Below are 18,693 nucleotides of genomic sequence, written 5' to 3'. Positions count from 1 at the left end.
CAGATTCAATTCTGCGTTACATCATTGATAGCTAACAGATCTGACCCCGGGTCAGCTCTTCCACTCACAGTCTGTTTAAACCCAGGAAAGAGCGCGCCGCCTGCTGTGCCGCCGGCCGCACTACAATGCAGAGGATGTTTTATTAATTTAGCAACGCAGAAAGCGAACGGTGTCGTTCAGTTTAAAATGTCAGCGCACATTTAAACGTGAATATTGATCAGGTTTAAGTGATTCTGCTGTTGCGGCTCCGTCTGTGCGGAAAACAGGTCAACGAGAATCTCAGTATTTGGCAGGAAGACGCGGCCGCTAACGGCGCAGCCAGTTTAACACGGCTCACTATTTAGCAAGAGGCAGAAAGGCGGGACTCGACGGTGGAATTTTTGACTTTAATGCAAACCTGCACAACAACCAGTGTTAAGACAGCCAGCATAACAAATTACACCTCCGGTCACAAAACTGTAGAATAAAACCTGCTCACATGCACCGACAGTAAAAACACATCCTGTGGGTTTAACTCCATCAGCAGGGAGACGTTTTACACAGGTATATATTCATTTTGCACATCTGTTCTTAAAATCTGTGCCAACAAAGTGACATTGGCCACATTTTGTAGGTAAAGATGGTTTTTAGCGGTGACCAGTTTTATATTTGTGTAAAAGTTAGTTTTCAATATATTAAAGTAGCTAACAATACTATTTCTCACTGATTAATGTCTCGATTATTTCCTGATGGTCTGTTAAATTTCAGAAAATACTTAAAATCTCACAGTTTCTTGACGTGCATGGTTGACATCTTCAAATTGCTTGTTTTCTATGACAGCCCCAAACCCCAAAAATCAATTAGTCACACGAAAAAATAAACGCAGCAAACTAATGTTTAATTGACTAATCATAATGTAACACAAATCAGATTTATATAGAAATGAGGTCATAAAATTATGGATAAAAGCTGTATTATAGTCATATAAAAGAAGAAAAAAAACATATATGGGACACTATAACAACATAAGAGCTGTTTAACACTATAAGACCAATGGAGAAAAATACCACAGTTTCTGCAGCAATAATTTGAATTCGAGTTGTGAAATTAAATTTTGCAATTTAAAAAAAATATTGTCGAAAGTACTGATTATAATTTAGTAATTTTAAATAATTTGCCAAATTATTGTATAAAGTTGTGATATAAAACGTATAATTGTGTGGTAAATATAAATAAATAAGTAACTTTTCCCTCACAGATGTCTTTATTTCGGTTGATATCAGGATTCTTTATTTCCTAAAATAAATTAATTTAAAAAAAAATCACATTGCACTTAAGTTCAGCTGTTTAAAACTACAAGACCAATGGAAAAAAATACCACATTCTCTGCAGCAATAATTTGAATTCAAGAGGTGAAATTAAATTGTGCAATTAAAAAATATATATTGCAGAAAGTGCTGATTATAATTTAGTAATTTGAAATAATTTGCTAAATGATAACATAAAGTTATGATATAACTTTCCCCTCACAAATGGGTTTATTTTGGTTGATATTGGGATTTTTTTTATTTACTGAAATTAATTAATAAAAAAGAAAAATCACATTACACTTAAACCGTCGCTTTTATTTTGAAGGGCGCGTCACCCCACTTCCGCCGTCCCTCCATTTTAGCGCAGCTAGCTTGACGCAGCGGAGCGCCAAACGGAGGCAGAGCGGATCAATTTGGAGCCGCGGCGGTTGATCGGGATTATGCGGCGACACTGATTGCTGCATCGGTAAGAAACTGCGGCCTCCGGCACCGCCGAAGGAGCCGGTTACCGGGCCGTTTGTCCGCTTTGACGTTTTACCGCAAACCAGCTAGCATAGCGCCTGTGTTTTTCTCCCTCACAGACCTCCCCTCTCCCTTTGTTCGATTGCGCCTTTTTTTTTTTTTTTTTTTGCACCGGTGCGGGTTTTGTAAATACTGGCGCAATATGGCTGCCGTCTGGGGGTTGAGCAATTATCTGTGCACATATTTTGATATGGTGGAGTGTGACCGTGGAGGAGGGGGGGCAGGTTTAGCGGCGGTTGGTTAATTAGGAGGCTAAAAACTGTGACCTCTGGCTGGACGTCTTCAAACGCAGAGAAAGTCTGGAAAAACACTGAGCTGAGGGAGGTGTGTGTGTGTTGTGTGTGTGTGTGTGTGTTGTGTTTTTTGGGTTCAGGAGACACGAAGTTCCACCTGAGTGTCCGCTGTCAGGTAAACTCAGGTGAGGTCAGCCTGTAGATCTGGGTGTTACTGACATGATGGACGCTGCTCATCACCACACACCACTGATGGTAGTTCAGTAGATGATCATAATGTCTTCTGGTCACTCCCATGATGCCACTGCAGTTATTCTCCTGGAGGCTCATGAATTAAACCGTCTGACTTCTTCCACTATGTTTCTAGGTGTGTGTGTGTGTGTGTGTGTGTGTGTGTGGTGTCGCACAACAAAGGTCATTTTTACTCCCAAAAACAAGTAAACAGACCACATGTGAAGCCAAGTTTGTCATCGAATGGGTTTGTCGCTGCACAGGAAATCAGATGTGGCAATTAGACTCAGTATTTTCATGATCTGTTACTTGGTTGGAGTGATTTTTAAAGGAGAACGCGGTCGTCGGGTGGATGCAGCGTTGGGGAAGTTCAGCTCCCCTTGTGATAAATCATGTTTGTTTACTAAAGCGACTGATCAAACTGACAACGTGCATCCATCCATTGTTCACACCGTTCATCATTAAGGGTTCACGGGGGGGGGGCTGGAGCCTATTCCAGCTGATTTTGGGCGAGAGGCGACCATTCACACTCACACAATTTAGAGGCACCATATAACCTGCATGTGTTTGGAGTGTGGGAGGAAGCCGGAGTACCCGGAGAGAACCCACACTAACACGGTGAGAACATGCAGACTCTGCACAGAAAGCTTCAAGGTTAAAACCACAAAGAAACTAGAGTCCAGGTGGGGGTGTCGCACCCAGCAGGATTACTCATGTGCTCCTTTTCCACCAAAGTGGAAGTGGTTGTTCAGGAGTGACGGTAAAATGGAGCACGAGAAGGACAGACGGTTGGTGCGGCGTCAGCAGTAATTCAGGCCGGTCCGTCGTAGTGAGGAGGGAGCTGAGCCAGAGGGCAAAGCTCTTGATTTACCAGTCGATCTCTGTTCCCACCCTCACCTGTGGTCGGGAGCTCTGGGTGATGACCGAAGATAGCGGACACAAGCGGCTGAAATGAGCTTCCTCCCTCCGTAGGGTGTCTGTGCTCAGCCTCAGAGAGAGGGTGAGGAGCTGCTCCTTCACATCAGGAGGAGCCAGTTGAGGTGTGTTGGGCATCTGGTTAGAGTGTCCCCAGGGTGCCTCTCTGAGGAGGGTTACTGGGCACGTCCCACCAGGAGGAGGCCCCCGAGGCAGATCCAGAACTCGCTAGAGGGATTGTACATCTCATTAAGCCTCGGGGTCCCCCAGGAGGAGCTGGAAAGCGTTGCTCGGGTGAAGGACGTCTGAAGTGATCCGTTACCACCACGACCCAAAATGGATGGATGGGTTTGTGTGGCGGGTCGTGCAGCTAATTTTTAACTGTTCAGAGCTTTTTGACGGATAAATGAATCCGATTGTTATCTGAAAAGTTGGTTCATAGTTGGGACCAAAAAAAATGGTACGCTCTCGTTGATTTGAAGGGCAAAGTGTGACAACAGCATCAGTGGGCGTGTCAGACCCTGTAGGCTGGAAAGAGAAGATGGAGAAGGCAGCGTTATGGTCCTCTGCATCTTCATTTCATCAGTAGCTGCTCCATGCTTGGTTATGTTGTTGGTTAAAACAAATATCTATGAATACAGAACAAAAGCTTGCAGGTAATCTGTGTTTTTACTTCTGTTGTGTATTGTGCAGCGCTCTGATGATGCACCCTGGATTGAAATGGTTCCGCTCAAAACTGTGTGAAATGCGAGAGGACTCGTTCTCTAGAATCCTGCACAGAACCGGAGCAAATGTAGGGTTCACTGTCGTGTATTTGCTGAAGCATGGCAGAGGCGATCCTACCTCAGGCTGAGGTTCGGCAGGTTTATCCGGGATGACGTTGTGTGAGCGCTGAGCGTCACCCACCCTGCAGCACATGCACTACACAAAGGTCAAGTGTGTGCGTGTGTGTGTGTGTGTGCGTGTGTGTGTGTGTGGCGGATGCCTGACGAACACATTTCCTGGGTGCCTCCTCGGTGGCCTCGATGAAAGAAAAAGAGGTCGGTTCAGTCAGAGGGGGTGCAGTTACCGTTTGTGGTTTCAGTAGTTAGCAACACAAACATGGCAAAAGAAGAAATTTAACAACGTAAATCATCATGCGAATATGAATGTAGCTGAAATCCCAGCAAGCTACTGCAGAGTGTAGTTACACTACTAGTTTAATTCACTACTCCTGCCTCACTGCTTGGATGTAGCTCCAGTTCTATGAGTACGTGTTGGTTGTGTTGTCTTCTGATTAAATGGCTGCCATCCGAATATGGATGTAAAGTTCATTATGACGACGTAGCAGCTTCTTCTTCTACTCTTTAGTGCTAAGATGTTCAGTGAATCACGATCGGATCAAAATCTGACACACCCCTTATTTCTTCTCCTCACTGGGTCTGTCAGGAGCTACTTTTAGTCTGAGTGATTACGACCCCTGGTGCCTCATCAATAAACCAGACTAATGATCAGTTTTGATCCTAAATATGGCTTAAACAGAAAACCATGTATAAGAAGTCATTGATGGAACCTTACTTTGACATGGAAGTGATCTTTTCATGTTGAGGTGGCCATGATCTCACCTCCCAAGTTGGCTCTTCTCTCTTAATTCCTGAACAAACCTGCATTATTGAAGGGAAACCGCTGATCGTTAGGCAGGTGCTGCTAAGTTTAAGTTAATTAGAGATTGATAGAGATGCACAGGTGTGTAAGTTACAAATGGGCTTGCGCTCAGTATCTTTTCTATGTTGAACATAAGAAAGAGTTCAAGTATAAACCTAACTATATTTTCATTAATGGGGCTTTTCCATGCCGTAGCATCCTGGTGTCTGTGGGATTACTGCAGCCAACATGTCCACAGGAGGGATTATCTGAAGCAGCTCACTCACAATTAATTCCTGAAACCAGGATTTGGTGTTTACATGTGTAATATTATAACCAGGATACTCCGGATAATAACCGGGCTACTAGTGAACGAGTAAACACTCAATGTCAGTGTCTTGTTTTGCTGTTACACTTCAAATATGTCCAGTTCACTGTCACAGAAAACAAAGAAAACTTGTAAACCTTCACACGTGAGAAGCTGGAATTAGCTGGAGTATTTTGGATTAAAAAAAAAAGACTTAAGTAATTAATTAGCACCATTTTTACATATTTATTTGTCTCTTGATTCACTAATGAAATAATCAGTAGAGCTGAAACAATTAGTTGATTATTAGGTGCAGCGATTAGTCAAGAATTCCTTGATTGTCTCGGTCTGATTGTAATCTGAATATCTTGGGGGTTTTTGAGTTCAAATGAGACATTTTAAAGACACCAGCTCGTCCTCTGTGGCACGAAGACGGACATTGTTTACTTTTTTCTGATGCTTTATAGACCAATAATGAAAATAATGGTTGGTTGCAGCCCTGTCTGTTTTGGACAGTCTTTGCTGTGGAAACGTTTCAGTCGCCACCAGTTCCCAAAAATATCCAGAAGTGAAGTAACCCGGTGCTGTAGGAAAAGTTCAGACGCAGTTTTGTGCTTTTTAATGATGTGTTGATGCTAAAAGCAGCAGCCCGTCTTCTGTCTACCTCTGGTCCTTTTTAGTTTTTAGTTTTACAGCCTCTGTCCTGAGCTCTAATCCCTCACATCAGATCTTCACCTCCTGCGGTGCTCCTGGCTTTCATCTTTCTCTCCGTGTCCTCGGCCTCGTCTGTTCTCGGCCTCATCCTGGTCTGATCTGCCGTATAGTGTTACTGCAGCGCTGCATGTGTGCGATCAGGCTGCTCATGTAGCAGCAGCAGCAGCAGCAGCAGCAGCAGCAGCAGCAGCGGCAGCAGGTCTGTGGTTTGTGTTGCAGTTGTTGTGGTTGTTGTTGTTGTGCAGCTTGCAGCTCTTCAGAACTCCTCTCTGCTTATCGCTGGTTTCATCACAGTAAAGCAGTTATCTGTAAAAACATCAGGAGTGTCTTTCTGTGCGTTTCACAGGGAATATCATCCCATTAATATGATCTCTGCAGCTTCCCAGCAGCACTGTCTGTGTTTTTGCTGCCAGCGTCTGTGACCTTGTAGACAGAATATATTTCTGGTTATCAGGGGATTTTCTTTCCGCTGCCAGTTGGATTAAAGTTCATCCTGATTTTTATCGACAGTTTGGTGTCTGTTTAGATACCAAATCATTGAGAACAGCTATTATTCCCATGGTCTGCTTTGTACCTTTTTTATGGTGACATTTTCTAATGCAAAATATCAGTTTTAATAGGCTCCAAATGAGGAATGTCACAGTTTTAGGTCAAGAACAATAGCACAGATCACTGCCACCCACATCCAAACACTATATATTGTAGATTATGGACAGCAGGTCTTTATGCAACTCTTCATAATTTGGAATTGATTATCCATTAATGGCAAAGCATGAAACAAAAGGGTAAATGAGATTTCAAACGGTGAAGGTGACTCAGACAAACCGACAGCTTCGCTCCTTATCACAACAAATATATTAGTCCATCCTCAAGTCATTTCAAGCAATAACGACAAACCAGCCTCCAGTGGGAGAATTCTCTGCTTTTCTTTGTCTTATTTCAGTACAAACTGAATTATCTTTGTGTTTTGGACTGTTAGCGGGACAAAAATGACATTTGATGATGACTCTTTGGACTCTAAGCTAAAGATTACTCTTATTATTGATTATTCTGTCAATTATTTTCTCGATAATTGATTATATCCTTGGTTTATGAAATGTCTGTCTCGGCCTCTCAGATCCTCGAGGTGACGTCTCCATGTGTCTTGTTTTGTTGGACCAGCATTCAAAAAGCCAAAGATATTTAGTTTATAATGATATGAAACAGAGAAGAGCAGCAAATCTTCACATTTGAGGAGCTGGAACCAGTTTTGTTTTTGGCGTTTTGGCTTGATAAGTACAATCATGTGATTATTATGTTTTCAAAATAGTTGCAGATTAATTTTTCGACCATCAGCTAACCGATTAATTGGCTAATCGTTTCAGCTCTAGACTCTAGCTAAAGAACTAAAATTGTGATTCTTCACAATCAATTGCAAAAAATATTCAGCAGATTAATCAATTATAAGAAAGTAAAATGTGGAGGTCCATGTTTTCTTGTGAGGAATGAAACATGCAGCAGGGTGGAGGACTCCCTGACCTTTGACCTCTGGTTGTGCCGAAGGGGTTAAACTTCTTTTGTAAAACAGTAATCGGGTTAGTCAGAGATCTCAAACTACGAGTTGAATTCCTGGTTTCCAGGTTTAAAGAGTCCGGAGCTTCTGTCGCAGTCAAAGATTCACTCCAGTTGAAACGTTGATCAGTGAGAGACTGAAGCTGGATGATTTTTAGCTGAGGGGGAAAGATGGCCGACGGCTGAAGGAAACATGAAGAGAAACCACTCGCTGCCGATTAGCTTGTTAAACGAATCGTGCACTTTCTCAGGCTCTCCGTCTAAGCTTTGTTACAGAGGAGTGAAGCTGGAGAGAGACCTCCCGTACAGTGTGTCTGTTTTTGAGGTTCTTTAATCTGGGGACACGCAGTAACTCTCTCACAGACCTTCAGGACATCTTATCAGTCAGATAACAGTCAGACCTTCAGCAGCCTGCACTCCAATAATGAGCGTTTGGCTTCATGACTGAGAGACTGTTTGTTTGTAACATGCTCACTCCTGACCTCTGCTCCGTAATGTCACTAAAAGTCGGAGCTGCCACGATTATTTGATTAATTGATTAGTTGATTGATTGAAAGGTAACCGGCTGGTTTACTGCTACACAATATCAGCCCGACCTAACAGACGTTGGGAGCAAAACCACAGATGTGCATTTCAAAATGTGCGCTAATAAAAACAAGAAGATTATACAAGCTTGATGTGTATGTCTCTCTGGTTTTCCTCCTCAGGCTGAACACGCTGTTCCCTCATCGAGTCCACCAGCTGTGACGTTGCATCAGTCTCCAGGCATTAGTCTGTACCCGGCCTGTATGCAGCCTGCGCTGGGCCCGGCCTAATTCCTGGTGCTCCTTCTTTCCCACCACCTCCTCCCTCCTTTCCCTACCCTCCTCCCCCCGCCCCCTCCATCCCCTCCATCCTCACCCCTCCACTCAGACACTCGCACCAACCCCCTGGCCTGGTGTCACACAGACTGACTCCCAGCGTTTAGCCTGTACCGGCGGCCCGGCTGGCTGCCCCCCTACAGGTGGATGAATGAAGACCCCATTCAAGAGCCCAGCCGCCCCGCGGCCCCGAGCAGACGGGGGTGAGTTACTACATACAAACACTAGAAATACTGATGGTGTCAGTTTGAGGTTTGAAATACTGGTTGGTACAAAATCTTTTGGAAATGGTCCAGTAGATCATCTCAGCTGGCAGCTGAGAACGGGCTACAGTGACTGTAATGTAATCCTGCGATGCAATGCAAATCATCAAAGTACGCCCACTAACAGTTATTGTTTTTGCCACTGACAGGCTCAGATAGTTATTCTAAGTGTCTGACAGCATTATGGAAAGGATCCCTACAGAGAGAGACCTGGAAGATCCTTTTGGTTTAACCACAAACAGCCACTAGATTGCTCTCTTTAAAACCACCAGACTACATTGACAAAAACACAAATTTTACTTTGCAGAACACAGGAGTTGCTGGTCTACCACTTCCTCAATCGGGTTAGTTTTTTTTTGTATTATTTTTTGTCTTTGTTTTTATTTCTGGGTTAATTCGCATCCAACACAATATTTTACTAATACACAATAATACAAACAGACTAACTGATTGAGGCAGCAGTAGACCAGCAACTTCCTTGTTCAGGGAGGTAAAATTACTACTTTTGTCAATGGAGTCTGGTGGCTTTGAAGAGAGCGATATCACTCCTTTTTCGGGATTAACTGAAGGATCTTACACTTAAACATCATTACACTTCAGTTCACTATTAGATTCTGGGTCTCTGACGGACATCTCTGTGTGCCTTCTTCTCCATGGCAACAGCAGCTGAGGCTCATGGGTAATGTAGTATTTAGAGCCATTCACCAAACTGAGAAAAAAAGCCTGATTAGTGAAATAACAGAACACAAACCTGTCGTAACATTAGTTTACCCAAAAGAGTCCTGTCTGAAATAAAATTGGGGGAATTTAGAAGGAAGGTAGATATTTCCGAAAAAGAGTGAAAAGAGTGTGTATTGATTAGCTCTGGTGTTAGAAAACTGATTCCAGAAGTCACACATAATCAAATATGGATGATGATGATGATGTGAATTTTAGCTGGTTTGCTCCCTTCTCCCTGATGTTAACCAGCGGAGGGTCCTTAAACGCATCACCAATCAGTATTGCAGATATTGAATGTTTGTGTTTGTGTTTCAGGACATTCAGGCGTGTCTGCAAACATGATGAAGAAAAAGAATTCACACAAGTAAGTGTGTAATGAATGTGTGGTGGAAAAAAAGGGTACTTTGGATTTAGTGATAAAAGTCAGATGAGATTATATAAATATAAGTCATCTGAAACCACTTAAGACCGTTTCCTCTTTATTTTGTCCTTTTTCAACCTCTTTTCTTCATTTTGTCTTTTTCTGACTTTACTTTGCTCTCATGAACATATTTTCTCTCCTCATCTCTTTTCTTCTTCTGCCTTCACCACTCTCTCATCTTTGTTTTCTCCCTCTGCAGGAAACAGAGGACCAGCGTTGGTCCCAGTAAGACTCTGGCTCAGCCCAGAAGGAACATAGTGGGCTGCAGGATCCAGCACATCTGGAAGGAGGGAAGTGAGTTGGGTTTAAAGAGACTCCTTTGGGGAACATGTTCAGCTTGTAATCAGTCAATTCAGCCTATTTGTGAACATGATTATGATGTGGGAGTATAGTTAGTTAGTTAGTTAGTTAGTTAGTTAGTTAGTGCTGACTACAGATCAACATACGTTATTCCATGAAACAGAAAACCTTGCGTCTCTTTCCTCCTGTTTGCTAAAAGAAATATGCGTGTTTGTCTCTGCTTCCTCGTAGGTAAGTCGTCCCAGTGGAAGGGGACGGTCCTGGACCAGGTCCCCGTTAACCCCTCCCTCTACCTGATCAAATACGACGGCTTTGACTGCATCTACGGCCTGGAGCTGTACAGCGACGAGCGGGTGGTGGGGCTGGAGGTCCTGCCCGACAGAGTGGGTGAGGAAGGACTGCACAGAGAGGAACTCCCTCCTTTTGACACTCTGTTAACCAAAAACTCTCCTGACTTTGACTGTGTGGAAGTGAATAGGAACCTCCTTAATTTGCTCATCAACTAAAAACAGAATCTGAGACCCTTTTCATTACGAAAATATTTGGCAATCAATATGGTGGTGTTTAATTGATGATAGTTTTAGCTCTAATCACAGTTTACGATGTTGATGAGGTTCACCGAAGGAATCTGAGCGCAGACATGCCGATGATGTCAGTATGAACTCCCTCTCTGCCTCTCTGTGATTGGTCCAGCTCCGGCCCGTGTGAGCGACTCGATGCTGGCGGAGACAATGATCGGGAAAGCGGTGGAGCACATGTTTGAGACGGAGGACGGGCCGAAGGAGGAGTGGAGGGGGATGGTGTTGGCTCGAGCTCCCATCATGACCTCCTGGTTCTACATCACGTATGAGAAGGACCCGGTCCTCTACATGTACCAGCTGCTGGACGACTACAAGGAGGGAGACCTGCGCATCATGCCCGACTCCAGTGAGTGAACACGGACTGAAGCTCTATTAGCTGTTTCAGCTGTGCTCGTATTCAATGTAACAAAACATCATGTTTTACAAGTTTTCTGGGCCAAAATGAGAAGTTTCCACACATATACCCAAAATATTAGTCATCAATCACACCAGGAAGAGACCGTTGTGTGAAGCAAACCTCTTGCGTCACTCTAGACCTTTTTAATATCAACGCCAGACTGAAACATGGAGTTGAAACTTGAATAAAAGCATACATTACTTATCAGAGATATTAAGAGTATATATCTGCTTGTATAAAGTTTCCCATTTCTGTGAATGTCTACAAATTGTTCAGTATTCAGACCAAACACTGTCACACAGCAGTATGTAAAAATCTTCATTTATAAAGTAACTAAAGCTGTAAGATAAATGTAGTGAAGTGAAAATTACAATATTTCCCTCTGAAATGTAGTAGATTAGAAGAAGTACAAGTACCTCACATTCCTACTCAAATACAGTACTTGAGTAGACGTTCTTAGTTAAATTAGACCACTGACGTCTCAGAAACCAGAGATTTTTGTAACTATTGTGCATCAGTTAGTAAAACTAAATGATTTCTACGCCTCACCTCTCTCTCTCTCTCTCTCGTCTTCTTCTTTGTAGACGACAGTGTGACGGCGGAGCGGGAGCCCGGCGAGGTGGTCGACAGTCTGGTCGGCAAACAGGTGGAGTACGCCAAAGAGGACGGCGGGAAGCGGTCGGGTATGGTCATCCACCAGGTGGAGGCCAAGCCCTCCGTCTACTTCATCAAGTTCGACGACGACTTCCACATCTACGTCTACGACCTGGTCAAGACCTCCTAAGACCAGAGACCCGGTCCAGGACCCCCAGAAAAGACTAACGGAGACCTGCCTAGACCCAACAAAATCCCCACCAAACCCCCCCCCAGTGAAGAAGAACTACGGCCAGGGTTTAAAACCTCCTGAGACTCACCACGATCTATGGAGACGCCTGAGACAGATGATATCCATTCTTCTCTTTCCTTTTATGAAGCGCCTTAAAGACAAGAAAACTACACGAATACGGAAGCCCCGCCCCTTCACCAGGACAGAAAAACTACAACCAGCTACAGGTCTTCAGGAGAGTGTTTCAAATGATTCATCATTCATCGTTTTTGTCCAGATTTCTCTTGTTTAGGATGTTTCCTCTGACACACAACGTTGGTTCAAGCTCCCTAAAGATGACCAGTGATCCAGGAGTATTTGGAATGACTAAAACTTAAAATATTACATTTGATTTTGATGACATTTGTGGCGGCAACACCTATAAAAACATGGCAAAAGAATCTGGTTTAGTTTGAAAACTCCATCTACAGCGTGAGAGCTCCAGGGATCTGTGAGGATACGATCCTGATCCCCCCCCACTAAAGTCAAAGCAGGTCTGAAACCATCCAAGTAAACGGAGAGACCTCCTGCCCCCCTTTCCTGAAACCCTGTCAGACTATTTTAGACTTCCGTTGTCAGAGGAGGGGGGTTGGACGGTTCTGAGTCTGCCGGGGTTAATGAAGGGATGGGACTTCAGGAACACAGGGCCCCCTTTTTTTTTTTTTTTTAGATGAAGTGAAAGCTGAACCGTCGTCTGGCTCCATCCGCATCCACAGAAGGTGTAAGTGGACACACAGGAGGAACGTGCGTCCAATCACAGAGCATTTTACCGACCCCGCCTCCCCGCAGGTCACCTGTTTACGAACAAAGACGCTGAGTGGAATAAAGTCTGAAGGACGCAGGGGGAAATCCAGAGGACACAGACTCTTTTCTTTTTCTGTTCTTTTTACCATTTGTCTTTTCCTGTTGCTGTTGATTCCTACATTACCCATAATGACTTTGGGTTTTACATCAGACGTTTGAAGAGGCTCAGGTGCTTAAAGAGAAACCTTCATGTTGGCTGCATCAGTTGGTCCAAAATGTGGCCTGTTAGCATCGTTAGCCGCCCTGAGGGAACGGGGCTAACAGCTAGCCACTGGTAGCGCTAGCGGTTGCTGCCCAGTTTGACTGGGAACGCTAACGATGCTAACAAGCTATTTCCAAGACGAATTAAAACTTGCCCTGCCTGTTGTGAATAATCCAAAATGAGCTCCGTTATTTGTCGCGGAAGTAGTTTTTGTGTTCAGCAGTTTTAGCTTTTCTTCTTGTTGATTAAAGAGTTTTTGGTTCAGCTTCAGTTCCCAAAATGTCAACAGGAGGGTTAGACTGATGTGGGTTTTTTTTTAAAGGCTGATTCTCCTCTGCTGATGTTTTACAGCTGTGTTCAAATTGTTTATATTTGTGCCAAAAATAATTTTCATAGAAGTATTGACTGGCCCTTTTTATAACCAGGATGATGATGATGATGATGATGTTCCCACTAATGAAATGCAATCGCACAAACTTGTCACGGACTCTGGTCCAGATGAGAAATGTTTCTGGTCAAAGAAATAACAGTATTTTGGGAAAATCCTCCAGTTTAAATCAGTATTGGTTATTGATCATGTGTGTCCAAGATGTGTTTAGAGTAACACTCTACTTTAACCCCCATTTAACATTTATAAGGAGTAATAAAATATACTCCTTTATAAATGTGTTAGATGCTTTATAACATAGTATAATGTGGTTATAAGCCGATAAGGGCAACAACTATAACTTCTTCTATGAAGGCATGTTTTATTTTATTATTGTTTTACTGTATTGTCATTTGTGTTTTTGAGTTATAGTTCAGTGCATAAATAAGCCCTTAGCTCTGCTTACAACTACATTATAGTGTGTCATAAACCATTTATTACACATTTATATGCTGCTTTTAAATGTTAAGTAAAGGGAGGTTTACCTTGGACCGACTGTCTGACTTCCCTCAGACAGCTGATTCATCATTTTTAAACCAAACACTTAAGCAGTCCCGAGTTTAATAAACCCAAAATGACGGCACAGCAAATCAGCAAACCTCCACATCACTAAACCTGCCTGAAGGTAAAACTAAACTGTCCAGCTGCTGGAAGTCGATTTATAGTGGATCTGTTTTTATCTGTTCCCCCTCTTCGCTCTTCTTCTGCGGTGGAGTTGGCAGCGTCTCTGCTTTCATTCGACACTCTTTTCTCCTTTCTTTGTCTATATGTTGATATCATCTGGCATTTACAGATTGCCTTGTTTTCTCTGTATATTATCTGTTCTTTGGTTTTATTTCACCTCCTTCCTGTCCTGTGTATACTGTATATTACCCAGTTAGCCGTAGGAAGCTTGTAGCTGTTCTTTGCTGGTTTGAAGTTCAGATTTCAGCCAAAATGACTCGAGGTTTAATCCCAACTGCAGCAGCATTGAATCTGGTTGGTGTGTAGGATCGGTTTTTTTTGTTTTTTTTTCTACAGCCGTTTGCTGACTGACAAATCTCTCCTTTCCTTTATCTGTTTTTTTTTTTTTTTCTCCATGGATCGGGGCGCTCTTCCCTCGCAATCATTGCACAGCTCCCTATAAAAGCACCCCTCCTTTTCAAGCAGTTAGAATTCAGTCGGGGTTTGCTGGAAGATACTTTCTCTTTCATCTCAGCTCCCACAGTCCTCTGCTCTTAGCTGATGTAGCACCGCCCACCACAGTTGGTGTGTAGACATTAATCTCTACCCATGACATTAACATAAGCATAAGCAGCCATGTTGCCTGATCCACATCTCATGTGCCTGAAGGGACACGAAGATCCGGAGCAAAACGTTTTAAAGAAAGTAAACGTTTCCAAACCAGCGGATGTCCAACTGTTTTCAATCTAGAACATCTGGTGAGAGTTCAGTAGTGTGTGTGTGTGTGTGTGTTCTAGAACATCTCATTCACCTGTGGAGTTCTCTTATTCTGCCTCTACAACCTAAAATCTATTGCACCTGCGTCAACATTCTAGAATCTGTTGTTCTGATACCGTGGAACACGCTCCAGCAGCCCTGCACATTCTAGAACGCGGAGATTCCGGAATGTTAAGGTTGATTCTGTGAAGTTTTGAAAACATGAATTCTCTGTTCGGGATGAATTCTCTCAGACGCTTCCAGAACATTTAGTGGCTCCGACACTTAAAGAATCGGTTGAGGATGTTGAAGGACGCACGAGGTGTTGTTCCTAATTGACAGGTTCAGCTTCTAGAACATGAAGACTCTTGTTTCATCATTGACTCCCACACATTCTGATCCTTAGAGCCTGGAGACTCCAGAATGTGACGCCACAAACAGAAGCTCTCATCATAAAACACACACACACACACACACGTTCTGATTCTTCATGGGATGTTTGTCCTCATTGGAGAGTCTGAAAACATCTTAATCACATTGAAATCACTTGTTCTGATTCTAGAATCTGGCACATTAGCAGATTCAGCGCTGCTCGAGAATCCGTTTGATTTTCTGGAACCTATTCTGTCAAAATATGAGCCATTTTTCTATAAAAACACTTAAAGGGTGAACACTTGTAATACGCCACTTTGGATTCTAGAGCATGGAGACTTTTGTTTTGAAAACTAATGAAAGCTGGTTTGGATAAGTGTAGATCTCAATCTAGAGTCTGGGATTCTAGAATATGCCATTTTTTTCCCACATTTGTCCTTGCTGTTCTAGAGTCAGTTTTTTAGATTTGATTTACAGAAAATACACAGCTTTACATTATTTTCATGTTGGAAGCCACACGTTCTGATGCTAAAACACTCGCTGAGACAAACTTTCTGTACTGAAAATCAGCTCACCTTCTCTGCCCCTGGAGGTTTTGGTTAGAGGACTTTGTGAGCCTTGACTTGTTTCTCCTCGTCTGTCTCTGGATTTTCTCCTTTTCGTGTATTTAACCTGTTTTAGACCCAAACTGACCCACTCCTGTCACCAAGAAAACTAATCCAGAAGGTGTCGGACCATCTGTGAGTCGACCGGCCGTCACTTTCAGCCCCGCTGAGCTCGTCTGGTGAAGCAGGGAAATCAGCTGGGGGGGAATCTGATGAACTGTCACCGTTAACCCGGATGTTTTGGGAGCATCACCCACAATGCACCTGGCTTCAGGCTGATAATGGGAGGTTTAGACTGTAGAGGGACTCCTGGATGGTGGTGGGAGGGGGAACAAAACCAGTGTCTGGGTGGATCTTCAGCCTCCATGATGTGGACATCAGTAGTCGTCTGTTCAGGAGCCGACACGCCGTTCGTATTTTACAGAAAAACATTGATCTGTAGTTTTTGTGTGAGTCTGTGTGAGTGTGTGTGTGTGTGTGTGTGCGTGTGTGTGTGTGCTGTCGATCAGCCCCTGTTCAGAGCAGTGTTGTTTTTGCATGCCTATATAGCTCAGTGTAAATCGATGTGAGTTGCATGTCTGTGTAGTTTTCAGTTGTTCGGCTGACTTCTGTCTGTTGTGGCTTTGGGTGCCTTTTAGTTTTTATTTCTGTTTTTTACTTTCCCTGTTTTATTTTGTACCGTGTGTCCCAGAGGCTGGTGTTTGTGGGATTATTGAGCAAAAAATAGAAAAATGAAAACAAAGAATATCCCCCCACAGACAGAACTGGCAGCAGTCATCAGGTTAAAGAGGTGATGACGGGTGTGACTTCTTGTTTTTGGGTGGATTGTCCCTTTAAAGAGTGCCAACTACAGATGCCAGTGTTGTACAGCAGTGAAAAGCTCACACTATTTACTAAAAATAAACCATTTCTCTGTTTTTTTCACTGATGAGTCTGTCGGTTCTTTGAATGGTGGAAGTCTTAAGGAGACGTCACAGCAACAAGCAGCTCCTCAGTTCAGAGTTTATGTTGATAAAAAATAAATGGAAATAAAAATTCACTCCATGCAGTTGAAACAAACACTTTCATTGTGGTTATATTTAATAATAATTATTTAATTAAATTATTATCAATATTTAATGCTGTGACAGTGGAAATGTTCCCCGTCGTGGGACTAATAAAAGAATATCTCATCTTAAATATCAGCCTGATGACCCTTCAGCAACATGAAAGTATTTTTCAAATTAAATATATAAATCAAATATGCAGTGGAAGCATCACAGAGCGGACAGGTCTGATAAAATAACACTAATGTACAAACTCACTTTAATAATATATAATATAATATCTGCAAAATATGTCAAGATAGATATGAAAAATAATAGAAACACGAGGTTCTTATTTCTGTACAACCTAAAGGAGGATTTCAGCATTTTGTCACAATATTAAAATCCCACATTCTGATAAACATAAGTGATTCTGATATACAAGCGTTCACAGTTGACTTTTCTTTTAGTCAATTCACTTTATGAATCTTTATCTGACAGCTGTAGGTTTTAGTTACTTTGCAGATTAAGATTTAACGTGCAAAACATGATCAATTTATAAAATATAGTATTGTGCTGTATAATAAATTTCTATAAAAAATTTAATTATTTTTGTACATCCACAAACATCATACAGGATAGTAAAACACTTTTTACTTGTGATACTTGCAGTAAATTTAGCTGATCATTCTTATTTGCAGGACTTTTACTTGTGAAAGATTATTTCCACAGTGTGGTGTTAGTAGTTTTCCTTCTTCCACCACTGTTGTTCGTTAAATTAAATAATATTTACTGACTCCAAAATAAATGACAGGTGAATTCTGCGCTCACAGGTTAATTGTAATAAAAATCAGATACAGAAGGTTTTTGATTTAATATTATGTGAGTGCAGTTCTCCTCCACGTCGCCGGGTGTCGCTGCTGCCACACTTTACCTTGCTCACTCCCATGATGCACCTCTGCAGACACGTTAGAAAACTAACTTTTCTCAGCTGTTAGTTCCGACAAACACGCGCGCAGACAGACTGATGTGATGTGTGGTGTAACGTGAGATTCATTAAAGGAGAGAACAGGAAATGATGAATGTTTAAGAGTTGACACCGTCAGTCAAAGCGCTGGAGACGTGGTACAGGCACTTTCAGCGCCATGTTTGATTTCTGATCCTTCGGTTCATGAGAATGATGATTGGTGCGTTCACGGACTATCCGTGAAAGGTGCAGCCCAACCTTGTTACGCTCTGCGCCTCAGCCCTTCTGATCCTGAACCGGACTCAAGCAAAGGAGTTTAAAGTAATGTCGAAAGATAAACTTAAATGAAGATGTAACAATTGTCACGGGAAACAACAAACATGTAAAAATAATGGCTCCAAATAAAATCACATGTATTTTTATAGCAAATGAAAGGAAACAACCGTTTTGTTGAAAAGTGAACAACAACACTTTTTGTCTCTTGACAATAATGTTACATGTAGTTTACCTGTTTTATTGTTAGTGTATCGTTGTTGTTGTTGTCATCTTATATTATTGCATGATGTTGTGTTCCAGTTTAATTTTCTATATTAGCCTCAGTCTTAGCTAATAATAATAATAATAATAATAATAATAATAATGATAATAATATAATGGCTTCAGGGTTTCAGTGTTTTCTATAATATTTACAATTGAACCCCTGTTATGTTATTTATTCAGTTCATTCAAAGTTTATAACATATATATAACAACGTGTAAAACAGAATTTAGATTTGTTCTCATGTAAGTTCAGTGTGTTCCAAGTTCTTTTATGAATCCCATTTCTCCAAATTATTTCATAATGTCAGTTTTGGGAATTTGGGGAATATTCTAAACTTTAGATATTGAATATTATTTAAGTTTAGTGAAGTGTTTTTTTTTCAGTGTAGAATATTTAATTGAATAGTGAAGAAATAGGAGGAATTAATAATTAACATAATAAATAACAGAACTATACATATAAGCACATAACATTCCTTTATGGCAGAATTCAATTAATTTTACCCATAAACATTTTTTTATCCACAGATAAAATGAAAC

General features: G+C 42.0%; 1 protein-coding gene and 1 non-coding gene across 2 annotated transcripts; both read left to right on the top strand.

Moving 5' to 3' along the window:
• Nucleotides 1–1,670: 1,670 nt before the first annotated feature.
• spinb (spindlin b) lies at nucleotides 1,671–12,191 on the top strand. The gene is made up of 7 exons (XM_070833792.1): nucleotides 1,671–1,755; nucleotides 8,093–8,448; nucleotides 9,544–9,592; nucleotides 9,849–9,943; nucleotides 10,181–10,336; nucleotides 10,643–10,876; nucleotides 11,512–12,191. Exons 2-7 carry the CDS (start codon nucleotides 8,397–8,399, stop codon nucleotides 11,709–11,711), a joined length of 786 nt encoding a protein of 261 aa, XP_070689893.1. The 5' UTR covers nucleotides 1,671–1,755; nucleotides 8,093–8,396; the 3' UTR covers nucleotides 11,712–12,191.
• A 5,614-nt stretch (nucleotides 12,192–17,805) lies between these two features.
• On the top strand, nucleotides 17,806–17,904 carry LOC139204548 (small nucleolar RNA U13). Its single transcript, XR_011584434.1, has one exon. It is a non-coding gene; the product is annotated as a small nucleolar RNA U13 (small nucleolar RNA).
• The last annotated feature ends 789 nt before the right edge of the window (nucleotides 17,905–18,693 follow it).

The sequence above is a fragment of the Pempheris klunzingeri genome, chromosome 7 (genome assembly GCF_042242105.1).
Source record: "Pempheris klunzingeri isolate RE-2024b chromosome 7, fPemKlu1.hap1, whole genome shotgun sequence".
In the NCBI taxonomy this organism is placed as follows: domain Eukaryota; kingdom Metazoa; phylum Chordata; class Actinopteri; order Acropomatiformes; family Pempheridae; genus Pempheris; species Pempheris klunzingeri.
Note: the sequence above shows the minus strand (reverse complement) of the source record. Positions and strands in the feature narration are given on the sequence as shown.